Below are 23,293 nucleotides of genomic sequence, written 5' to 3' on the forward strand. Positions count from 1 at the left end.
TTACTTATTTGCATCTTGCACTCAACGCATATTTACGTTAGTATTTACTGGTATTTGTAACTTAATATATACTGAATTCAAATATATATTTTGTGAATTGTTATTTAGGAAGTAAAATTATACAATAATTAGTATTTATCCAATGTTATCCATAATTTTAATATACATAATAAATTTATTCTTTTCTTGTTGTATTTGTAATTGTTGAAAAAAAAGTGTGCATGCGTTGTTGAGTAACAGGCCCTGGCTGATTTCCAAACCAAAGTTTTTAATTTTTCCCAGTTTCTATTCGTTTCCAAAGTGTCATTTTCTTCTCTTATTTTTTCCCTCCATTTTTCTCTAAAGTCTTGTGTTTTTTCGCTTTTCCATATTATTTTTTCTATTTTAACTTTTTCCTCTTCTACAACTGTTTTTGATTTGCTAATAAAACTCGTATTATTGACTCTAATATGGAAGGTTACGAGTTGGTGGTCGGATTCTATTTTCTCGGCACAATTTCTAATTTTTTTATGATTTCTAAATTTTCACGATTTACCATAAAAACTAAGCGTCGATGACTGAACCCATGAATTTCCCCTAATGTATGTGATTTTGCCATTTTTATCTCCATTTATACGTGCACTATACCCTGTTACTCAATTTGTTGTTCAAAATTGACACAGCACTAGCGGCTGTCCGTGTCAAGAGTTATTATATAATAACAATTAATTGTTTATTAATTTGTTATACTTTGTTTCATACAACAGAAAAACTCCAATATTATTTTAATAGGTTTTTTAATTAATTTTCTAAAAATCAATAAAACTATATAAAAAATATATTTTTACAATTTTTTTTAATACTTATTGATATTAAAAAAATGTTTAGAAACAAAAATTTTAAACTCGGGTTCGAGAGATCGATAAAAAATTTAATTACGATAGAAAATAAGAAAAATTTTTTGTCAAAAATGTGTCTGTAGAATGATTTTAAACGAAAAAATACATTATTTGACACTGTGGGTAGCACCTTCAGGATCCCAAGAATTGCGTAGGTTGCTATGGCAACCAATGATTGGTTGCCAGATTTTTAGCACGACAAACCGCGGATAGAAGGCACTGACGTAGCCCAAAAACCGCGGGACTTTTTAAATATAATTATATATATATATAAAAACTTATACAAAAATATATATTATACATATAATAAAATTTTATATATTTATATATATTTAAAAAATTCATATATGCTTAATTAATACTAAAACTTTTTATTTTGTTATTTAAATAATTATATTTTTGTCATTATACATGAAATAACTTTAATATATTATTTAAAATAATTTTCAATTTAATAACTTTAATATTTAAGATTTTTAAATAAATAAGGTTCAGGACATTTAAAAAAACGTAGCAACAGATCTACACTGGTCAAAGTGATTTTTAAATAGATCGCAATTAAATTTCTGTATTCTTCTTCCGGTAAATCAGTCTCTGTGTTCTCCGTCTCATTTGTATCGTGAGTCTCGTTTTCATTCTGAACCTCATAGGCACTATAAATTTTATAGTGTTATATAATTATAATAATTAGTATTCTTTGTGTCCACTAAAAGGCGCCAATTGAAAGTTCTCATTATATTAATGTTTTTGTATTCGATTTTCATGTGCTTAAAAAAAATGTTCTAACAGTAAAAAAAGCGCAATTTCATAAAAGAAATATAGCCCAATTCGCTACCTGTAGCGAAAATAAAATTTACACCGCGAAACTATGACAAAAGATAGCCCAAATCGCACTTTGTAACCCAATCTGGCAACCCTGAACCAATCTTAAATTCAACGCAACATGTTTGCGAAATTTTTAGATCCTATTGGACTCTGCTTAACACCTGTGACGTAAGCAAGTACACATCACAATGGGTGTTTTCGACGTTGACACTCTGAGCGCTCTGAAAGTACGAAACGTGGTTGGTTGGGCTAGGGGAATTCTGAATGTTGATTGGCTGAACTTCAAAATTCATAGTTTTATGCTCTGGTTTCCACACTCTGTATCGCTCGGACCTTTGATACCGAGCGATTATAGGGTTGTGAAGTTTCATGAAACTTTGGAAAATGAAATGTTTCATGAAAGTTTCATTGCTTCATGAAACATTTCAAAGTTTCAAGTTTTAAGCGGGAAATTTCAAATTCAATGCAAGAAAGTATAATAATTAACGCATATTTTGTTGTCAAAAACATGAAGTATTATTACTTACTTTAATATCTTTCTTTAATTTTTATAAATAAAATAAATAATTAAAAAATATATTAATAATTTAATTTTAAGTCACTCGTTAGAGGTAATATTTCAGGTAATTTTTAGTTAATATTAACATAACTACTCTCGTGTTTTCGGATGTAAACAAAAAATTTTCATTAAATTGTTTCGAACTAACCTAAAATTTCTAGAGATTATCTAACCTAAACTGACAACTGCGCATGTGCAAATAAAGCTTAATTATTGGTTCTTCAATGTTTCATGAAATTAATGAAACTTTCGCTTATGAAACATTGAAACTTTCAAATGAAAGTTTCATTGTTTCAATGAAACGTTTCATCACTCACAACCCTAAGCGATACAGAGTGTGGAAACCAGAGCATAAAACTATGAATTTTGAAGTTCAGCCAATCAACATTCAGAATTCCCCTAGCCCAACCAACCACGTTTCGTACTTTCAGAGCGCTCAGAGTGTCAACGTCGAAAACACCCAATATAGAGTTTCTATTGTTCATACACTAGAGGTACTTCCCCTATTTATAAAAGTAAAATGCTTGTGTTAAGTTAAATAAATATGGAGACCGAAGCATTATGTTTGTGAAAAAGTTTCCGGAGTGACCTCTTATCTGTTCTAATTCTATTTTTATAATCGAAGTATTTTTAATATAGTTGAGAATATATTAACATAATATAATAAAACCAAGTTATAGCAGATCAAACGATACAAGCTGAGAGGAGAAGGAAGAGAGTTGAAGTCACAGAAGCAGTAAGATAATTTATTCTGTTAATATTGAAATGTAATAGTGCACAGTAACCGACACATGCTATTAAAAACGACCATAAGTATATTATAATAATACACTATTAAAATGTATTTCAAGTTATTAACATTAGAAAATGCAATATTTGGAATTTATTTTAAAGTAGAAGCAACACTTAATTTGTTTATATTTTCCACAACATTTTACTTTGTATGAAGATAACCTAAAAATATGTAAAATGTTGCGATAAATATAAACAAATTAACTACATTACTGAGGCATTTCACGTCAGAAATATCACGATTTGCAAAGGGTATATACCGATTTTCGCAAAACTTCGTGGGATTATAGTTCTATATAAGACTTCTTTCCCCCAAATTTTTTCAAAGAAAAATTAAAAATTGTTGAAGATACGCCATTTTGAATTTTAATATTAATTTTATAAAATTTTGAATATCTCGGAATATTGTTTATGGATTTTTATGAAATTTACACATTTTTCAGGTAAAAGTATGTACTTTAAAATGCAGATAAATTTAATAAAAAAAAATTAATTTTTAAATAAAAAAATTAAAAAAATTTTTTTGTTTATTTACTCCTCTGTGAGAAAAATGTTATTAACATATTTAGATTCCTTATGAATTCACCTTTAATTTCATAAAAAAAAATTGATCTATGCACGACTGCGGTAACGTACTACGCGACTTGTGCAGTATGGTGCTATGGCGCGGCGACGCTTTTTTTTACAAAAAATTCAATATCTCCGGAACCAGTTGAGTCTTCATCAATTTTTTTTTATGAAATTAAAGGTAAATTCATAAGGAATCCAAATATGTTAATAATATTTTTCTCAGAGAGGAGTAAATAAATAAAAAATTGTTTAAACAAATTTTTTTAAATTTTTTTATTTAAAAATTAATTTTTTTTATTAACTTTATTTGCATTTTAAAGTACATACTTTTACCTGAAAAATGTGTAAATTTCATAAAAATCCATAAACAATATTCCGAGATATTCAAAATTTTATAAAATTAATATTAAAATTCAAAATGGCGTATCTTCAACAATTTTGAATTTTTTTGAAAAAATTTGGGGGAAAGAAGTCTTTTATATAGAACTATAATCCCACGAAGTTTTGCGACAATCGGCATACCCTTTGCAAATCGTGATATTTCTGACGTGAAATGCCTCTACTGCTACTTTTATATAACTTCCAAACATTACATTTTATGATATTAATTTCTTAAAATATATTTTAATAACGTTTTATTTTATATATTTACTGTCATTTTTAACAGAGGGTGTATTAACCCGGAGTTAACTCGGGGCGAGTGCCGAAAACAGCCGTAGGCGGGAGACCGAGGTGAGTTGTAACAAAGCCGATTTCTCGAATTCTATGACGTTTTAAAAATTCTGAAAAGCGTGAATTTATTACATTTTTGATTCACTATTTGATGCAAATTTAGTTGACCACCTGAGAAAAGTTTTTGAGATGTATTTAATATGTGTGCAAAAAAATTGCTAAAAGTAAGTTTTCGGCTGAAATTTTGATACTTTATTATTCGGACACATATTATATTTTTGTTATTCTAATATGTACCTTAATAACTATTGAATATCCTAGTTTCATGAAATGGTTTTGCTTTTTTGTGTCAGTCTCGAAATTTAAGATGAAAAATAATTATTCAAACTGATACACAGTTTTTCGCACCGAGGCGAGTTGTAACAAACTGCGTTTCAACTCACCTAGGTTTACGCAAAATTGTGCTCGATCGAATAGAGGCTGTTTAGACTTTTGCTAAAGTATATTTTTTTAAATTTTCGTTTAAATCACTTTCATATTTTCGAAAGTAAAAAAATATTTTTCAAGTTGCTCTTTCATACACAAAAGTCAAAAATAATTTCTACTTATAGGTTTTTTTTTGTTATTAATGAGCTTGTTGCTCATTTTTAATTTAGTTTTCGGTTTCATTAAAATGAACTCTCCTTGGTACTAGGTGAGTTGTAACTCAGGGAACTGTTTTGGATTTTGCAAGTTTTGCGTAAACCCTTACAACTTTTTACATTTTCATTTTATATTCACATACTACACAAAAAAATCATTAATTTATGAGTTAACTTCATCTTGCACTTTTTTTGAGATAAATTTGTACTGAACTGACCTGAAATAACATTATCCTCGTCAGGAGGCGTCGATATGGTCAAAATAGAGAACAATTATAAAAAAAAGAATTTTATTTCCCAAGCAAAACGTAATATTGACTATATTTTTAACTATATTAAGAAAATGATTTAAATCTTCCATAAAATTATTTTCATAATAGAGAGGAATTTCATGCATAAACTTTTTTTTACATTTGGCCAGGTTTTTGCGATATTGTCCCTCTGTGAGCTTGTCCCTATATTTCTTATGTTCATGTTAATTATTTTTTTCAGGGCTATGTCTTAATCAGGACGTTAAAAAAGTTAATCACAGTGTATGTATTTTAAACTTTTTAAAATTAAAAAAAACAAAATTCACCTGTCTCAAAAATCATAAATAAGAAGGCAGGTTACCTACCTTAAATAAAACTCTCAGAATGAGTAAAGTGTGTGAATTTTGCCAGTTGTCATTTTTGAAAGGCAGTGAATTTGAGCATTTTAACGATTGGAAACATTTAAAGATGATTGGAGTTCTGAGGTTCCATTGTGTAATTTGTGAATTATCTATTATTGATTATGAAAATTTTAGAAATCATGTATTAGGAAACAGACATAAAAAGAACGTTAGACTGAAAGAAATATATTGTCGAGATTGTGGTGAGTATTTCTCTGATGCTTATGCACTAAGAGGACATATGCCGGTGCATTCAAATACAATGGACAAATTAACTTGTAATATTTGTCCGTGCACATCCTTCGAATATAATTTAAGAAACACTGCATTGGAGAAGTACATTTAATAAATGCTGAAATTAAAAAATTATATTGCGAAATTTGCCAGATTGCGTTCACTTATTCTGCATTTGCAGACCATTTATTAGAGAAAGAACATTTAATGAAAATTGCAGCTCTGAAAATAAAAGATATTAAATTTGATGATATAAAAATTATTTTGGACAAAAATAATACTTTCAGCGATAACTTGGAATTATTTCTAAAATCAGTTACGCCAAGTACTGATGAAGTTAATAGTTATGAAAACATTACATTACACCTGGATGAGTTATTTGGTAGATTTACAGAGAGTTTGATGGAACAATTTAGTTCAAGAGCTACAGGATTAGGCTTGAAGACAGATCCCTTGAAACTGTTCGTGAATATAGGTAGGTGCATAAAAGTCGGTAATTTATAAATGATTATTATTATTTAGAATTATTTTATAAATATATGAGTAGCGCAAATTTTCAAAACTTGATAAATTCATATTTTGTTTTGTGAAATTAAAAAAATAGGTAACTTCACTCAATCACTATATATGAGTTAAATTTAAAATAAATTTGTAATATTTAGTTCTATGACAATATTTTTGTATTCAAGCCGTTCTGTTTTTAATAAAATTTAATCTTAAAATAAATATTTAAAAATATTGAATTTATGTTTATCTCAATTTTTTGGAAAATCAAGAGTTAGGGGAACATAGTCTAGGTCGGCCACCTTTTTGACTTTTGTTTATAACTTTTTTTTAAAAATGAATTTGGACAATTGAAGTATATGGTTGGAAAGTCCTGTTTAATAGGAACATCTTTTCTGTACAAAGTAAATTGATTGGTTTTAAAATGAAAAAGTTATAAAGAAGTAAAAAAAAAAAAATTTGTAGTCGAGGTTGGCCATTACAGTCAAGGTCGGCCATGTTTAAAATTCAAAGGGCATTAATCGTTAAAAAATAAAATAACATGTTTGGAGTTACGGAAAATTGATTCTTTATTGTTTACAGTTTGTAACTTAATGAAATAACAAAATAATAAAAATAAACAATATAAAAAAATAAATATAAATAAAAAAAAATTTTTCACAAAACTATTAATAAAATTAAATAAAAATATTAATAAGATGATTAATTATATTATGAGTTATACAGAATTGCAGTTTTTGCAAATGAAGTAGCTCGTCCTCATCTTTGCGCATTTTAAACACATAGTGGCCGACCTTGACAGTAAGTAACATTACCGAATTGTTGTAACCATAAAGAAATACGTTTCGGGATTCGATTTTTTACTTTGTTTTTCTTTCAACCATGAGTCCCACAAATTTTCTGCATACTTGCCTTAACGATTCAATTTGTTTTTTATCTATTATTAATGGTTTTTCACATTATGCACAAAACTTTTTTTCAGCTTTTTTTGTACCGACGTCACAGAAAACACAATTTTCGATCCTCCGAAAATGTAATTGAACAAAAAGTTAGGTTTTACTAAGACAAGCTTCGACAAGCATGCGCGTAGGTGGCGCTAGTGAACTTGTCCAAAAAATCGCGATGGCCTACCTAGACAGTAGACCAACCTTGACTACATTCCCCTACTTAAAAAATCATTGTGCATCAATTGACCCACGCTTCAAGCCTTCTATGACAATCATAAAATATTGGGCAAAACTTAACGAATTGTCTACACAATTTTCTGTTATTGAAGAATCAACAGATTTATACATATCAAACTATGCCTTGGAAATGTTATTCTTATTTTATCTACAACAGCCTAATGTATATTTGATACCTCCCATAACGACATTAAAGATGAATTGTCGTCACCCTGAATTTGTTAATGGTTGGCAAATAAACATTGACGAAACCATTCAACATCCTTCAGCCGACAATAAAATTTTGATTCCTGAATTGCTTTGGGGATTTTTTAAATTTTATGCTGAATTTGATTTTGAACAATTCGTTATTTGCCCACTTGATGGTTGTGCACACTCGAGGGAAGCATTCCAAAATATAAACGAACTGCCAGAAAGCATGAACAGGTATTTACATGTTTTTTAAATTAAAATTTTCATTTTGAATACAAGATCTAATAAAAGGAAAGATAACTCATTTACAATAATTCTTCGGTTGGGTTCAGAAAGGTGCCAATTCAGACTAGTTGTGAAAAATGTGCCGTTTCAAAAAACATTTGAGCTGAGATTTGGAAAACATGACAACTCAGAATTGACGTTCATTTTCTTATTTTAGGTGCAAGAAAGAAGTTGTTAATCAAATAATAAATAATCAACAAATTATTTTTTAAAGAAATTAGTAAAAATATTCCTTTTTCAAACAATAAAAATAACAATTATGCAAAATGCAACTGAGGCATTCCATTTTAAAACGACCCCCTTCATAAACAATTGCCAATGTAAGACAATTTTTAAATGAATATTTCTTCCATTCTGTAGAACTAAATTACTTTTTATATTAGTGATTTCGAAAGTAGAATTTCTGAACTTTCTGATAAGAAAAAAATATATTTTTTCAATAATTTAATTTAAATAGAAAATTGAGTTTAAAAGTTATACTTTGAAAAATCTCAAAACACGTTACCTCCGATTTTAATAAAATTCATATCAAACGAAAGCTTAAATATTCTTCTTTTTATTTATCAAACGATAATAATGGACATTTCAGTGGATTTTGAGAAAATAATTAAATTTTACAGACATTTAGAAGGTTATTATGCATAAATTGGGAAAAACAAATGCCGCCCTATACTTAATAAATGGTTTTCTCAATATAACCTTTGAAATTTTTGTAAAATTTAATTATTTTCTCAAAATTCATTGAAATGTCCATTATTATCGTTTGATAAATAAAAAGAAGAATATTCAAGCTTTCGTTTGATATGAATTTTATTAAAATCGGAGGTAACGTGTTTTGAGATATTTCAAAGTTTAACTTTTAAACTCAATTTTCTATTTAAATTAAATTATTAAAAAAATATATTTTTTTATTATCAGAAAGTTCAGAAATTCTACTATCGAAATCACTAATATAAAAAGTAATTTGGTTCTACAGAATGAAAGAAATATTCATTTAAAAATTGTCTTACATTGGCAACTGTTTACGAAGGGGGTCGTTTTGAAATGGAATGCCTCAACTACAAAAATAATTTTTGTACAACTTTATAACCATTGTTTCAAATTTTTCTGTACTGCCAAGTGTCAACTTAAAATATGGAAAAAATGAACGTCAATTCTAAGTTGGCATGTTTTCCAAAACTCAGTAATTGAAATGGCAAGTTTCTCAAAAGTTTTTTGGAACGGCACGTTTTTCACGACTAGTCTGAATTGGCACCTTTCTGCACTCAACCGACGAATTTTAAGGCTGCTTCTACAACAACTTTTTTTTCATCGACACTAACAAGATGCACTGTTAAAACCATGCAAAATAGTTGCGCGCGCATCGTTTTCACGCTCATGTCGATGAAAAAAAAGTTGTAGAAGCGCTCGAACACTCCACGGTGAGTCAAAATAAGAAACTTAGAAATACCGTCAAGTGATAAATTCAATAATCCTATTTAATAATTTGCAGTTATAAGGAGTACATTCAAAACACTAGAATCGCCTTTCTCTTTGATGCTACGAAACCATTATGCATTCAGGATCCCATTGTTCTCAATGAAAATTGTTGCAAGAGAGTTTCCAGTAATTTCGTTACATCTTTTAAAGAGCACGCTGATAGAGCAGCATCTATTTGCGAAATTGCTTGTATTAATGAAGATCATTCAAATTTGCTACAAAACTTATTCGAGACGTCATACAAAAACAACGATCTTGATTAGATGAGGTACGTAAACCCATAATTAATGTTGTAAATTCTGTATTATAATTAAAATTAAAATTTTTTAGTTTCAGCATATCAAATTTGTCACTTACAACAATATAATATGTATGGGCCATTCCACGGATCACTCGCAGACCCGAAATTCAGCGCAAAAGAATTAAATGTTCAAGGGATCAAAATGCTTGTGCAACCCCTTTGTTTTTGAGGTCGCCAAATTTGAAATTGGAGTCAGATTTTAAAAATACAATATAACGGTTTCAATATGGTGGAGAAATTTTCAAAAAGATGTCATATTTTAACTCTTTGTGGCATACATTACAACACTAATTTAAAAAACTAAAATGCTTAAAGGGGTATTTGGGGTCGCTGATTACGAATCTGATATCTTTTTTCCAAAACTAAAAATCGAAATCGCTTAAAAGAGTGTCGATGAGTATAATAAACTAAAAGAGGAAATTTTAAAATCATCTGCAGATTACCTTTGTTTAGAGTTTGATTTTAGCCAATACCGACCATTGCCTGCTGTCTCTTCTCAATGTTATTTGAGATTAATTTGGTTGCATATGGAGCGTTTATAAACTACGTAGACCTATTTTTGTCACTTTTTGACCCCCTCCCCCTGCGTATACTAACGTAGAATATTGCTGACCCTCCCCCGTGTGTAACATAGTTTTTTCCAATCTGCATTTTTACTGCATATTTAACTATATCCCGCATTACAAGTAAGTCAATTAGTAACAGTCAAATATTCTGAATAAAATATTTTATTCTTTTCTAAGCAGCCATTTTTAAAACGCGATCACTGTCTGCAATTGTACAACACCGTTAAAAATTGTAAATTTTTCAGAAATTTTCGGTAAACAGTGAAACTAAAAAATCACGCAAATCTTTTATTATGGCGCACTCACACCTTTGGTTGCTGCCTGCCTATCTACAAGTGGTCATGAACCTGATGAGAGAGTCACACAATTCAAATTATATGTTTTCTCTCCCTTACTCTAGTTGCTCCACCAAAGCTGTGAGTGCGCCTTTACAGTCAATTAGTATTAGTGCGAAATTTCAAAAGACGCAAAATTAATTTTAGTTTCTATGTATTAACTGCTTAGTTAGAGTCAACCTCCCCCCACGTAGACTAATGTAGACTTTCGAAGAACCCTCCCCCTTAGCATGCTACGTAGTTTATGAACGCTCCCATAGAAGTGACAGAAGTTACAAATGTTTCCTTTTATGGAAGGATATGTAAAAAAAAGGTCGGAAATACTGTCTGCAACTTGGTTCTTCATACAATTTTAGAAGAATAGAAGTTGAATTGATACAATAAAATTGTTCTTTTTTTCTACACATGTGGAGGTCAAAATGAAAACTACACAGTAATGCTCTTTCTGTCGCTGCTGGCTCAAAAATTACAAATCGAAATTCAGCACATTTACCTTGTACGTGGGCATTCATACAGTCAGTGCGATATAAATTTTGGCCTTTACAGAAAAAAAATGATGGAAACGAACGAGACTGTTAAGGAATACCTTAAAACTATTAAAGAAGCGAGAAACCGAAATGAAAAACCTACTTCCTTATTTATCTAGAGAAGGAAAGCAATTTGTTAATGATTATTTAAAAGAAATTCACATCATTACGAATCGTCATTGTTCCGAAATGTCATTTTTTCGAATTGTCATTTTTACAAAATGTCACTTTTGTGAATGGACATTTTTACGAAATGTCATTTTTTCGAAATATCATTTTTACGAATTGTCATTTTTGCGAAAATTGCTATAGTAAATCTATATATGCATACAAGTTTACTATAGCCTATAGCAATTTTCGCAAAAATGTCGATTCACAAAAATGTGACAATTCTAAAAAACGACATTTCGAAACAAGAACGATTCGTAAAAATATTTCGCAAAAGTGGCAATTCGTAAAAATGTCGATTCGCAAAAGTGATATTTCGTTGTAAAGATTACTTGATTGTTATCAACTAAATGTTTATTTGAATCACAAATAATCTGTATTTAAATAAAAAATTTCATGTAAACCAATAATTTCCGTACTGAAAGCAAATGATATTTGATTGCCTTAAATAAAAATAATTTCATGAAAATAAATAATTATTTGATAAAAGATAAGTAATCGTTTATTTATATCAAAAAATGTTTTCTCATTGTATTTTTAGACCAATTTTTTGAAGGAATATAGTAATTTACTAATACTCTTTATAATTAAACATATCTATGAGAGAATATTTATTATGTTTATGCAAAGTCGTCGCATTTTATATATATAATAATTATTTTCCTTGCATCTTCGTTGAGCAGAAAGCATCTAATATAGTTTTAACGTTGTTAATAAAATATGTTACATTTTATTAGAAAACACCTGGGAATATTCATTACAAAAAACAATAATAATCTTATATTTGTAAGGAAAAATTTTTTCTAAACTAAAAGAGTTAGGCAGCATACAAAATTATGTTTCGCAAAAAAAACATATACATATTTTTTTGTCGTGTATTGTCTGAAGTAGTACAAAAACTGAAATTTTAATTTATGTAAATTGTTACATTTTAAAAATAATATTATTACTTTTAAAAACATTTTTTTTAGACAAGTAACACCACCGCAATTAATATTAATTGTAAAAGCGAAAAATGTTCACTCATTTCCTCTAGAATTGCAATTCCGATAGTTACTAGATTATAGTTAAAATTAAAAATTTAATTAATCTATAGTTTGATAAATATGGAAAATAATTTTTATTCACCGGAAACTATCTAATAAATCTTCATTATTTAAAGAATAAAAAAATTATTTTATTATATCTAGATACGAATCCGAATTTCTAAGACTATTTTTGTCCAAAAAATTTTGATCTAGTTTTTATAAATTATAATTGTCTAGTTTAGAAGTTTATCTCTGAAGTGCATATTATAAATTAAATTTAAAATGAATGAAAATTGATAATTAATAAAATGACGAAAAATTGTTTTGTTCTTGTGCAGTGAGTAGTGAGTTACATGACTTCTATCAATGAAACATTCTACAAATTATAAATTCAAATTCATTCATTCACACTATTATTAAGACCAGGGCATATTCGTATATACAAATACATCTATTTAAAAAAAATTTCATTTATACAATCTTATTTAATTTTCAATCATGTGGTCATTATCCAATGAATCTTATTCACAAAATTAAAGCCCTAATAGGTACTTAACTTTCACAAAGTTATTTCAATCATACAACTCAATTAAATCTAATTTTAATGCTTTTGCTAGTCTTTTTTATTTATGCGGTTTTATTCAATCCGCAAATATTTAACTTATAGATTTTTTATTTACATATTAAGCCGAACAGATCATTAGAACAAAATCATTAAAATCAGTGTCCATTTATACCAGAATTTTAAATTCCTATATGGATAAATCTGATTCATTCAAGTTACCTATATATTTTGTCTCAGTTGTTCCATTAATTTTGTTTCATTCAACTACTCATTTCATAATTTAAAAATTTTATATCTAAACAAATACTATTCTTTAAATTCATCATTTCATTTTCACAACAATTATAATTACTATACTATGTACAAGTGAGGAAAATGATAAAATAAAAGCGGCCTAGAAAATATCTCAAATATTTGCAATGTGTAAAAATAGAGAACATGTAAACTACTTAAGTCCAATCTATGCCTAGTTTAATTTAAACTTTTAATCTAGCATAAATACTCTTGAAAATAATTTTTAAAAATAATATAGAAGTTTAAAAAAGATTCAAAAATTGTTATAATAGAAGCGCAAGGTTATTAAAAACAATTTATAAAAAACTCATTTTAGTGGCGTTACTTACCTACGACATGTTTCTAAAAGAATAAAAATAAATAGTAGTAGTAAAACATTTATATATTATATCGATTGTTTGGTAAAATAATTATATTAAAAATATAATTCACAAATTGTTGCTGTAAAATTGTTTCGTTGAATTTTTTTTTGTAACTTTAACTAAAATAAATGAGATGAATAAAAAAAATTTTTTAAAGTACATTTTTTTAAAATTTTAATATTTTTTAAAATATTGAGAAAGTATTTCTTTTGAAAAACAAACTTCTTTTTTTGGTACATTTGTTTTATCAGACTTTTAAAAATAGACTTTATAACTTTTATACATTTAATTGTTTGAAGTAATGCCTACAGAAGAGAGTCATTAAGGAAGGTGCAGCATCTACATGTCTCAATAGCTTCTCATCATTTTCTGATAACCTTTCTAAAGAGAGACTATATTCACGATCAAATGCTCCTGTAAAAAAGTTAAATTTACTTTGGATTTGTCATTCAAAACTTTTCTTTCAGTATCCAGTGTGTGTTCTAGTGTTTCTTTTCAGTGTAAAGTTTCTGATACAATTCAATTCAACTTTTTAAAATCGATTGTATTCAGTTCTTTTTTCAAAAATAAATCTTATTTTCTAATTTTTACAAAAAATTTAATGTTTTAGGATTTTAGTACTTTTACGTAGAACAATAAATTGTTCTAAGCCAGAGTTCTAAACCCTTCCCAAAAAATTAAAATTTTTACTTTATTGTTTCACGTGGAATTGGTCATTATTAAAAAGTGTTATTATAACTTATACACTGTCGAATTAACATTTGCATTCAATTATATAACCATAAAAATGATCAACAACTATTGTATTTTGAGATATTTTAAAAAATTTTTAAAAGGTGCAGAACATTACAAAAATAAATTGTTTATAAAAAATGTATTAAATAATTATTAAAAAATAAACATTTTAGAAATTTTCTAATTCTAAACGAAAGTATATGTTATCCCCTTTATATTCCCGCTTGGTTCATTTAAATCGGTTCATTCATTTAGGAGAAATAAATTTTTGTTTAAAAAGTTGCAAAAAAATTCATTTTGCAATAACTTTTATAAAAAAAAAAATTTTTCTGTTCTTTGGTAGACACATTCCTAAGGTCAAATAGAAATGTTTTTTCAACATTTGGTTTTAAAAAAAATATTATTTATTTTTCGGGAAAATTTCACGAATTTTGACCCATTTTCTAAAAAATATGATATTTTCGTTTTTGGCTTGTAACTTGAACAACAACAAAATAAAATGAATCACGCAAAAAGATAAGTGTTCTGAAAAAAATTTCGAATAAAATGAATCATAAATAAAAGGTGTGCCTGAAACTTGAAAATATTCATCTTTATAAGTGAAAATCGACCCATATATTAATATATATTTTATTATATATTATGATTCAAAAGACTAAGTATTTTATGATGAAAAAGATCTAAGTGCGGTTTCTTTGGTTTCATGTTTTGTATATTTACCAACTAAATTCGAACTGCTTTACAGTTTCTTATCAAGATTATAATAATGTTTGTACATGGCAACAAAATATATAAAAAGATCTTAGAAAGAAATTGATTTGAAAAACCTACATAGGTTTTTCAAATCAATTTCTTTCTGATAATTTATTATGATAGAATTTTGACATTTCTAAAGGTTATGTTTATATAAATTTTATTTTATTTAAAATTAGATAGTATGAGATGGTTTCTTTATTTTATATTGGCCTCTATATTGTAAAAGTAGTAAAAAAATTTTAATTAATTTTAACAATGTGTGAGAAATCTTTTTATGCATTTTGTTATCATGCACAAACATCATCATAACCTGAAAAAGAAAAGGTAAGAGAGTTCGAAATTAGTTAAAAAAATATACAAAATTTCAAATGAAAATAAACCAAATTAGGCCTTTTTATATAAAAGAAAATAATTAAAAAACGGGATTAACAAAAAGCTTTCTGCAAATAGCAAAATGTCCTTTTAACTGTACTGCATGTAAGCTTGTCGTAAGCTTACTGTAAACTTAAGTACCTGGAATTATTGTAAACAGCAAATATCAAAAAATTTTGTTATTTCGAAAGGTTGCAAATTGCTCATTTGCTTGAGTTATTTACAGGCTAATTGGGAATATGGTAATTTTCACCGCGCTTACTTTATAAACTTAAGTAAAAAGATATAAAATTTGTTCTTACCCTGATCAATATTACCTCTACCAAGAACAGTAAAGGCTAAGAAAAGTATATCCCTATAAATAGAAAAAGATGTTTGATCTTCAGATATTTTACTTCTCTCTAGTGCAAGCCTTCTTATAGGCTCTACTAAATCGTTATGTCGAACATTGGCAATAATTGTCTGCATTGACCTATTTCAAAGTACAAATGAAAAAATAAATATTATAAAACTTCCTATAAATGAAAAATACACATTCTAACAAATTACAAAATTTTTACGAATCATAGAATCAAGAACTTGACTGTACTTTTCTGATGGTTTTTAACTAGATAAATTCGAATCTGACCTCAATTAATTGCATCAATACGTTAGGTTTTTGAGAAATTCCAACCTAAAAGTGCAGTAACGTAACGGCCCCCATGGGGGCCATTAGAAGTGGATGCCCGAGTCTTTCTATAAGGGTTTTTAAGGCCACGAAACCCTAAAAACGATTCTTTTACACTTTAGGTGATAATGTCTCAAAAACTTAACGTACTGGAGTGATTTCGAAGTCAGATTCGGATTCAACACTTTAAAAACCTGAGGAAAAGTAATGTCCTCAGGCTTCACAGTACCCCTAAAAAGTATTTTAGGGGAAATAGGGGACTGAGAATTAAAAAATAGGGGACTTTTAGGGGACCATAAAAATTGGTTAAATAAAGATAAAAATATAATTTTTTATTTATACAGGGTTGCTACAAAAATTTAACTTTATTCTTCCCTGATTTCCCTGATTTCCAATTTGATTCACTCTTAAAATTATTAGATACTCAAAAAAATGTTCTATTAAAATTTACAAATTTCTTCAAAAAAAAAAATTATTCGAAAGCATCAATAGTTTTATTTAAAATAAATATTTAATCATTTTTTTTTCATTGGAATTAAGATGTTCAAAAATTTCAAATTTAAACCTTTTTAAATTGAACTCTTTTCAAATTAAACAAATTATTTTCATAAATTTCCATAAAATTCTAAAAAACAATTCAACTATCTTCAAAAGTAATAAAATTCTTCTTATAGGTAGATTCAATTATTTTCTTCATAATTATTTGTATCATTTCAATTCATTTAACATTTTCTAGAATTTTTAACTAAAATTCTACTTTAAATCAATAACATCAATTATTATTCAATTAAACTTTTTCAAAAAAAATTAATTCTACAGAATTGTTAGTTAAAAGTACAAAAAATAATAATTTAATTCTACAAGAAATCAATTATTTCAATACAAAAATAAATAATATTGAATGTTTCTTAAAATTTAATTTTTACGAAGAATTGTATTAACAGCTTTTGAAAAGATTTAATTTCTTTTAAGTAATTTAATTAAAATTTTAATGAAATTTATTATAGGTATTAAAGAATTTTCTAACAATTTTTGAAAATAATTGGAAACAATTTGAAGAATTTTATTAAATTTTTTTAAAATAATTTAATTCTTGACGAGAATTTTTTAAAAATTTTGAAAATAATTTAATTTCTGCAAAGTATTTTATTACTTTTTAAAAGAATTGAATTCTTGCGATGAAAATAATTTTATTAAAATTCGAATTCTAAGGATCCTTCGAATAATTAAAAAACTTTTAAACTATCTTATTAACAGAAAAAATAATTTTTAAAATATAAACATATGTTTTAATTAATTAAGTTTATATAAAGGTTTTATTTTGTAGCAAATGACTAGAAGTGGGCGCGTAACGCGCGCCCTTTTAGTTCTAGTTTTTAATAATAATTGCATTTTTCAAGAAATTTATTTAAAATTGTATATTAAAAATATTTGAAATTCTGCGATGAAAATAATTGAATTCGTAAATGAAATTTTATTATTTATGAAAATAATTGAATCTCTTCGTAGAATTGTATCAAAAAGTTTTTTCTATAATTAAATATGTTGATAAATTTTATGAAAATAGTAAATATTGAAAATTATTGAATTGCAAAAATCTTTTGAAAGTAATTGAACTTTTGCAAAGATTTTTATAAATTTTTGAAAATAATTGAATTTTTGGCGAAAAATTTTGCTATTTGTAAAGACAATTGAATTCTTGACGAGATATTCGTGAAAATTTTTAAAAATAATTGAATTTCTTCGAAGAATTTTATTAATTTGGAAAATAATTGAATTCTTGGGATGAATATTGTAATTTATGAAAATAATTGAATTTTACAAAGAATTCTATATACTAAAATTCTTAAAAATAATTCAAAAAATTTGTTATTCATCAAGATAATTGCGTTAAAACTTTTATAATAATGAAATAATATTAAAAAAACAACCAACTTCTAAACATAATTGAGACTTGACTTCACCAAAATACTAATCTTACAAATTTTATAAATTTCATGAAAAATTTCATCGATCATAAATTTGAAGATTTGAAACTTTCAAATCAAAAGTTTCCAATTGAAAGTTTCAACAGCACTTTGCTAAGTGTGAATTCATCATTAAGAGATAAAAGAAAAAATAGGGGAAATTTTCAAAATAGGGTACGTTTAGGGGACAAAATTGAAAAAAGGGGACTTTTAGGAAAATAGGGGACAGACTGTGAAGCCTTTGTCCTGTTCTTGGTTCTATGATTGGTCAAAATTTTATCTGCCTGTAATTATTTTTTTTTATGAAAAATTTTATTTTCATTTAAAGTGTATTATGCGTATTTGTTTTACTTACGTTCTGTCTGTACTCGACTTCCACTGCAGATACATCGGCAATCGACATAGATGAAGACATTCATTATCCCACATTGTTCGGACACCGATTAATGCAGAAGATGGCTGCAATTCATTTTCCTCCTCGCTATTCAGCCATATTTCCGGCAAGTGACTGGAAAGGTTAATTCTTTCGAAATACCAAATAAGATTCCAATAAACAATTGGATGTTCGAGAATGAATTTATTCTTCGTTAAACACGAATCTCCTTCTTGATCTAAAACATTCTCTAATTCTTTCCTCAAAACAAGGGGATTGAGGTACGGCACTGTTATTGGAGTCGTCAATTCTCGTGGCTTCTGCATTAATTCGACTAAAGCATCTGATAGTGGATCATTATTTTTCTCCGCTTCTTCACATCTACAATTGGAAACAAGTACCACTTGATAATTATAAAAACATTAAAACCATTCATGATAATTGTGAAACAATTCATTGGACACCTTGACGAGTCACTTAGTTATCAAGGTGTTCAGTGATCAGGGAAAACTCAGAAAAATGAAAGAGACAAAAATCTTCATAAAATATGGAAAAATTCCATTCAAATTCGGATAAAAGAGTAAAACAATAGAAGGCTTTGGGCTTTTTAGGCGAAATTCGTAGAATTTCGTAGAAAGTTCTCTACATCGAAAATATTGTCGAGGCGTGGAGACTACCGAAGGGTGGGGGGTTTACAGCGGTACGATTAATAAAAGTGTCAACAGCACGCGATTTGTCTTCACTTATCACAATCCAGTAGACTGATTGTTTCGCTTCGCCACGTCTAGTCTTTGAGTGTCGCCGACAGTCCAGAGGTAGAAATTTCAATCTCATTATTATTTTTTGAAATGTCTTTTCATTGTAATGTTAAAGGAGTGTTCTCAATCAGGGTTGCCACAAATATTTAATTTTATTTTTCCCTGACTTTTCCCTGATTTCCAGAAAAAAATTTCACTTTTTCCCTGACCCTAAAGAATATTCTGATTCACTCTAAAAATTATTAGATACTCAAAAAAAATATTCTATTACATTTATTTACGAATTTCTATCATTGTAAAATTATTCGAAAACATCCATAACTTCTTTCTTAAATAAATATTTAATCATTATTATTTTTCTGTAGGAATTAAAATTCTTCAAAATATTCAAATTTAAACCATTTTGAAATTCAACAACTTATAAGAATATTATTATATAAAACATGAAGAAGACGATCACTCCGGAGTGATCGTCTTCTTCATGTTTTGTAATAATTTAAATTGACATAAAATTTTTTAAAATAAGTTAATTATTTACAAAAATCCTAAAAAAATCCTTCGCAAGAATTCAATTATTTTTACAAGAAGTACAATTTCACAAAAAAATTCAATTTTTAAAAAAAAATGTAATAAAATTCGTTGCAATAATTCAATTATTTTTATAAATAATAATAAATCGATGATTCGTTTAATCATTTTTAAATCAACTTTTATTAGAAAATTCTAAAAAAATTCAATTATTTAAATTAAAAAATAAATAATTTATTCAATAATTAAATGTTTGTTAAAATTGAATTCTCATAAAGAATTTTATCAATAAAATTTTGAATAATTGAATTCGTTTGATAAATTTTAATAAAATTTTTAAGAATAATTACATTTATCGAGGAATTTGATTAAAATATTGTATAAAAAATAATTCATAAAAATAATAATTAAATAAATAATTAAAATTTTCATAAAATAATTGAATGTCGGAGAAAAATTTTATTATTTATATAAATAATTGAATTCTTACAACGAATTTTATTCAAGTTTATAAAAATAATTGAATTTCGGTGAAGAATTTTATTATTTATAAAAATAATTAAATTCTTAAAAAGAACTAGGGTAAATGCACTAGTAGTCGGACACTTAAGGATACGATCTTATATTATGCTTTTTTTCTTGAAATAGCAAATATCTACTGTGTTTATAAGCACATTATCAATTAAATGAGTTCTTCAGGATTAAAAATCATGTAAATTTGTTACAAATACTTGAGTATTTAATAAAATATAAACATTTTAATGAAAAATTACGAATGCTTTAGTAGTCGGACACTTTTTTTCCTTGTTTCTATAGTCGGACATCTGTCAGATATTTTGGATTTATAAAGTAAAACAGATCATTTTTTAATTGCTATCGGCTGGAAAATGGAATTAAACCATACTAGAAGTTATTAATATAATATTTAAATCGTATAAGTTTTAAAATTTATGATTAATTATCAGCAAAACTTTGTGCTACTCATTGCGCTACTCGAAAATGGTTGTATCTATAGTCGGACACCACGATTTTTAAAATATTAAATAAAATATTTATTGTTTAATTATTTTGTAAAATAACACTAATTTCATAAAATATAGACTTTACACATTCGTCCAGTATATTTTTTTAAGTAAATATCACAATGCATTATTATTTATTTGCCAAAAAACATGAAAGTGTCCGACTACTAGTACTGTCCGACTATACCCGCACTTACCCTATGTTAAATTTTTTTTAAATAATTAAATTCTTGCGACGAATTTTATAAAAATATTTTTAAATAATTGATAATTTTCGAAAAATTTTATAAATTTTTGTATTTTAACTAATTGAATTCCTGTGAAAATTTTATTACTTATGAAAATAATGGAATTATTTTAAAATGATTTATTAAAAATTGAATAATTGAATTCCTACGAAATTTTGACAATATTTCTTTGTTAATTTTTGAACATAATTGAATTTCTGCGAAGAATTTTATTATTTTAAAAATAATTTAATTCTTCCAACGAATTTTATTCAAGTTTATATAAATAATTGAATTCTTACAACGAATTTTATTCAAGTTTATAAAAGTAATTGAATTTCGGTGAAGAATTTTATTATTTATAAAAATAATTTAATTCATGAAAATATTTTATAAAAATCTTTTTATATAATTGATATTTTTCGAAAAATTTTATGAAATTTTGTATTTTAAATAATTTAATTCCTGTGGAATTTTGACAAGAATTTTATTAAATTTAACTGAAATTCTTCTATCAATCTAGTATTTATGAAAATTGTAGAAATTATTTATAAAATAATTTGTAAGTCATAATTTTATGATGGTTTTTGAAAAATTAAGTTATTTAAAAAGAAATTATTGTCAGAAATTGAAAAAATTGAAGGTTTTGTATTAAAATTCGAGGTAATTTCATAATTTACGAGGCAAAAAGGAAAAAAATTCAGAGTTTTCTCATGAATTTTAAAAATTCAATTTTTTCCAGTACTTTTAGTAAAAATCCCTGACTTTTCCCTGACCTGTGGCAACCCTGTCAATATTGCTGTAATATTACGTGCTACTAGGGTAGAAACAAGTTTAAACAGAACTTATTGAAAATTCATTTTTTCATCCACCGAAAACTTATCTTGCTTTTATTCTATTAATTTTCTATAATCTATTTTTGCTTGCAGCATATAATTTTTTCTATTTTTCCATTAAGCCAATTATTTATTTTACTCTAGCTCTAATTGTTTTTTATAACCCTTTTTTTTACTATTTGCGCCTCATATAATTTAGAGTGGCGATCTTTTATAATCATTGGCGAGGACGAAAGGACAGCGCGTGTGGGAATTTAGAAGAGGAAAATAGCGTCAAATAATTGACAGTCCTTAGCATCCGAAATCCGACACGTCCCGAGTTACTATGATCCTTCAGTCTCCAGACGATAAGTTTTTGTTTTATTACATAACGTTTTTATTTTACTATATTTTCTTTTTTGTAACCCTGATTCCTCATATCTATCACACCTCTTTTATTCTCCTCCTTCCCATTATTGCTAATTATTTTTTATGCAGTTCCCTTCTAACTTTTGATCCTTATCCCTTGTTACCGATTCTCTTCACATCTTGTCTTACTGATTATGTCACCTTATCAATTTCTTGATATATTTGTATCTAATTTTGTAATTTTTTTGAGTGATTAATATATCTATTTATCAGTATATAAATTGTGTGACTTATTCGATTTCTACATAAACCATTTGTGTCCCACTAGTCATCCATTTTTAAAGGTTTCTTGTATAATTACGTAAATTAATCTTTTAAAACAGTTAAATATTGTTGTCTTGGAGTAAAATTATTAGTTTGTATTAACAGATTCAGACAAATTGTTTTTAATAATTATTCCTGTTAAGGTTTGTGCCATGTTTTGAAAATTTGTAATTTTTAACAAGTTCATAATTTTTTTTAAACAATAGCAAATTTTAGATACTAGATCTAGATATTTTTAAAGCCCTTTATTTTCTGAAGAAAACGCATCAAATTTGAGTGAAAAATATTAATTTTGTTCATAGATATTGAGCTTTTTGTAAGTGGGACACTCGGTGGGACATATATGTCCCAGGGGCGTTAAAAGGTTAAAAAAAATCGAAAACGGTTCTGTAAATTCTTCCTTAATTAATATTAAATACCTGGAAACATTACCTGTAATCCAGTACAGTCACTGTGAGCAGCGGTACAGTTGCTTTATCGCAAAATTGACAAATAGTATTCAAATTCGAATCTTCTGGTTGCCAGCCAGCCATGATTTCTTCATCGTAAAGAATGGACGAGCAATTATGACATCTACTTGCACTGGAAAGAATAAGTTCAACTGCAAAACGATCTTCAGTGTCTTTTGGCAGTTTTGGATATAAACATTCTGCCAACTCGTAAAGAGAGTTCAATTCAACACTTGCGTCACCTGTGTAAAAACAAAGGATGAAAATACGTTAACTTCAATGAATCTTAATTCATTGAATGAATTTTAATTCATGAAT

The 23,293-nt window shown here is 26.8% G+C and overlaps 2 protein-coding genes and 1 long non-coding RNA gene across 3 annotated transcripts in view; 2 read left to right on the plus strand and 1 right to left on the minus strand.

The window, feature by feature from the left end:
* Positions 1-1,925: 1,925 nt before the first annotated feature.
* On the plus strand, positions 1,926-7,366 carry LOC122512259. Its single transcript, XR_006302608.1, has 4 exons — positions 1,926-2,998; positions 4,292-4,356; positions 5,430-6,298; positions 7,310-7,366. It is a non-coding gene; the product is annotated as an uncharacterized LOC122512259 (long non-coding RNA).
* Positions 7,367-7,377: 11 nt separating this feature from the next.
* On the plus strand, positions 7,378-12,798 carry LOC122512261 (speckle targeted PIP5K1A-regulated poly(A) polymerase-like). Its single transcript, XM_043628001.1, has 3 exons — positions 7,378-7,937; positions 9,481-9,735; positions 9,798-12,798. The coding sequence occupies exons 1-2, from the start codon at positions 7,408-7,410 to the stop codon at positions 9,728-9,730; spliced, it is 780 nt and encodes a 259-aa protein (XP_043483936.1). The 5' UTR covers positions 7,378-7,407; the 3' UTR covers positions 9,731-9,735; positions 9,798-12,798.
* Positions 12,799-13,770: 972 nt separating this feature from the next.
* LOC122512260 (DENN domain-containing protein Crag) overlaps positions 13,771-23,293 on the minus strand; it is a 31,798-nt gene continuing 22,275 nt past the window's right edge. Inside the window, exons 16-19 of the mRNA XM_043628000.1 lie at positions 22,959-23,217; positions 18,466-18,864; positions 15,779-15,948; positions 13,771-14,027 (exon numbers count right to left, since the gene is read on the minus strand). Coding sequence (XP_043483935.1) covers positions 13,891-14,027; positions 15,779-15,948; positions 18,466-18,864; positions 22,959-23,217 — 965 coding nt within the window. The 3' untranslated portion in view covers positions 13,771-13,890. The remainder of the gene's footprint in view (positions 14,028-15,778; positions 15,949-18,465; positions 18,865-22,958; positions 23,218-23,293) is intronic.

Source organism: Leptopilina heterotoma, unplaced genomic scaffold (assembly GCF_015476425.1).
Source record: "Leptopilina heterotoma isolate Lh14 unplaced genomic scaffold, ASM1547642v1 Lhet_97, whole genome shotgun sequence".
Taxonomy (NCBI): domain Eukaryota; kingdom Metazoa; phylum Arthropoda; class Insecta; order Hymenoptera; family Figitidae; genus Leptopilina; species Leptopilina heterotoma.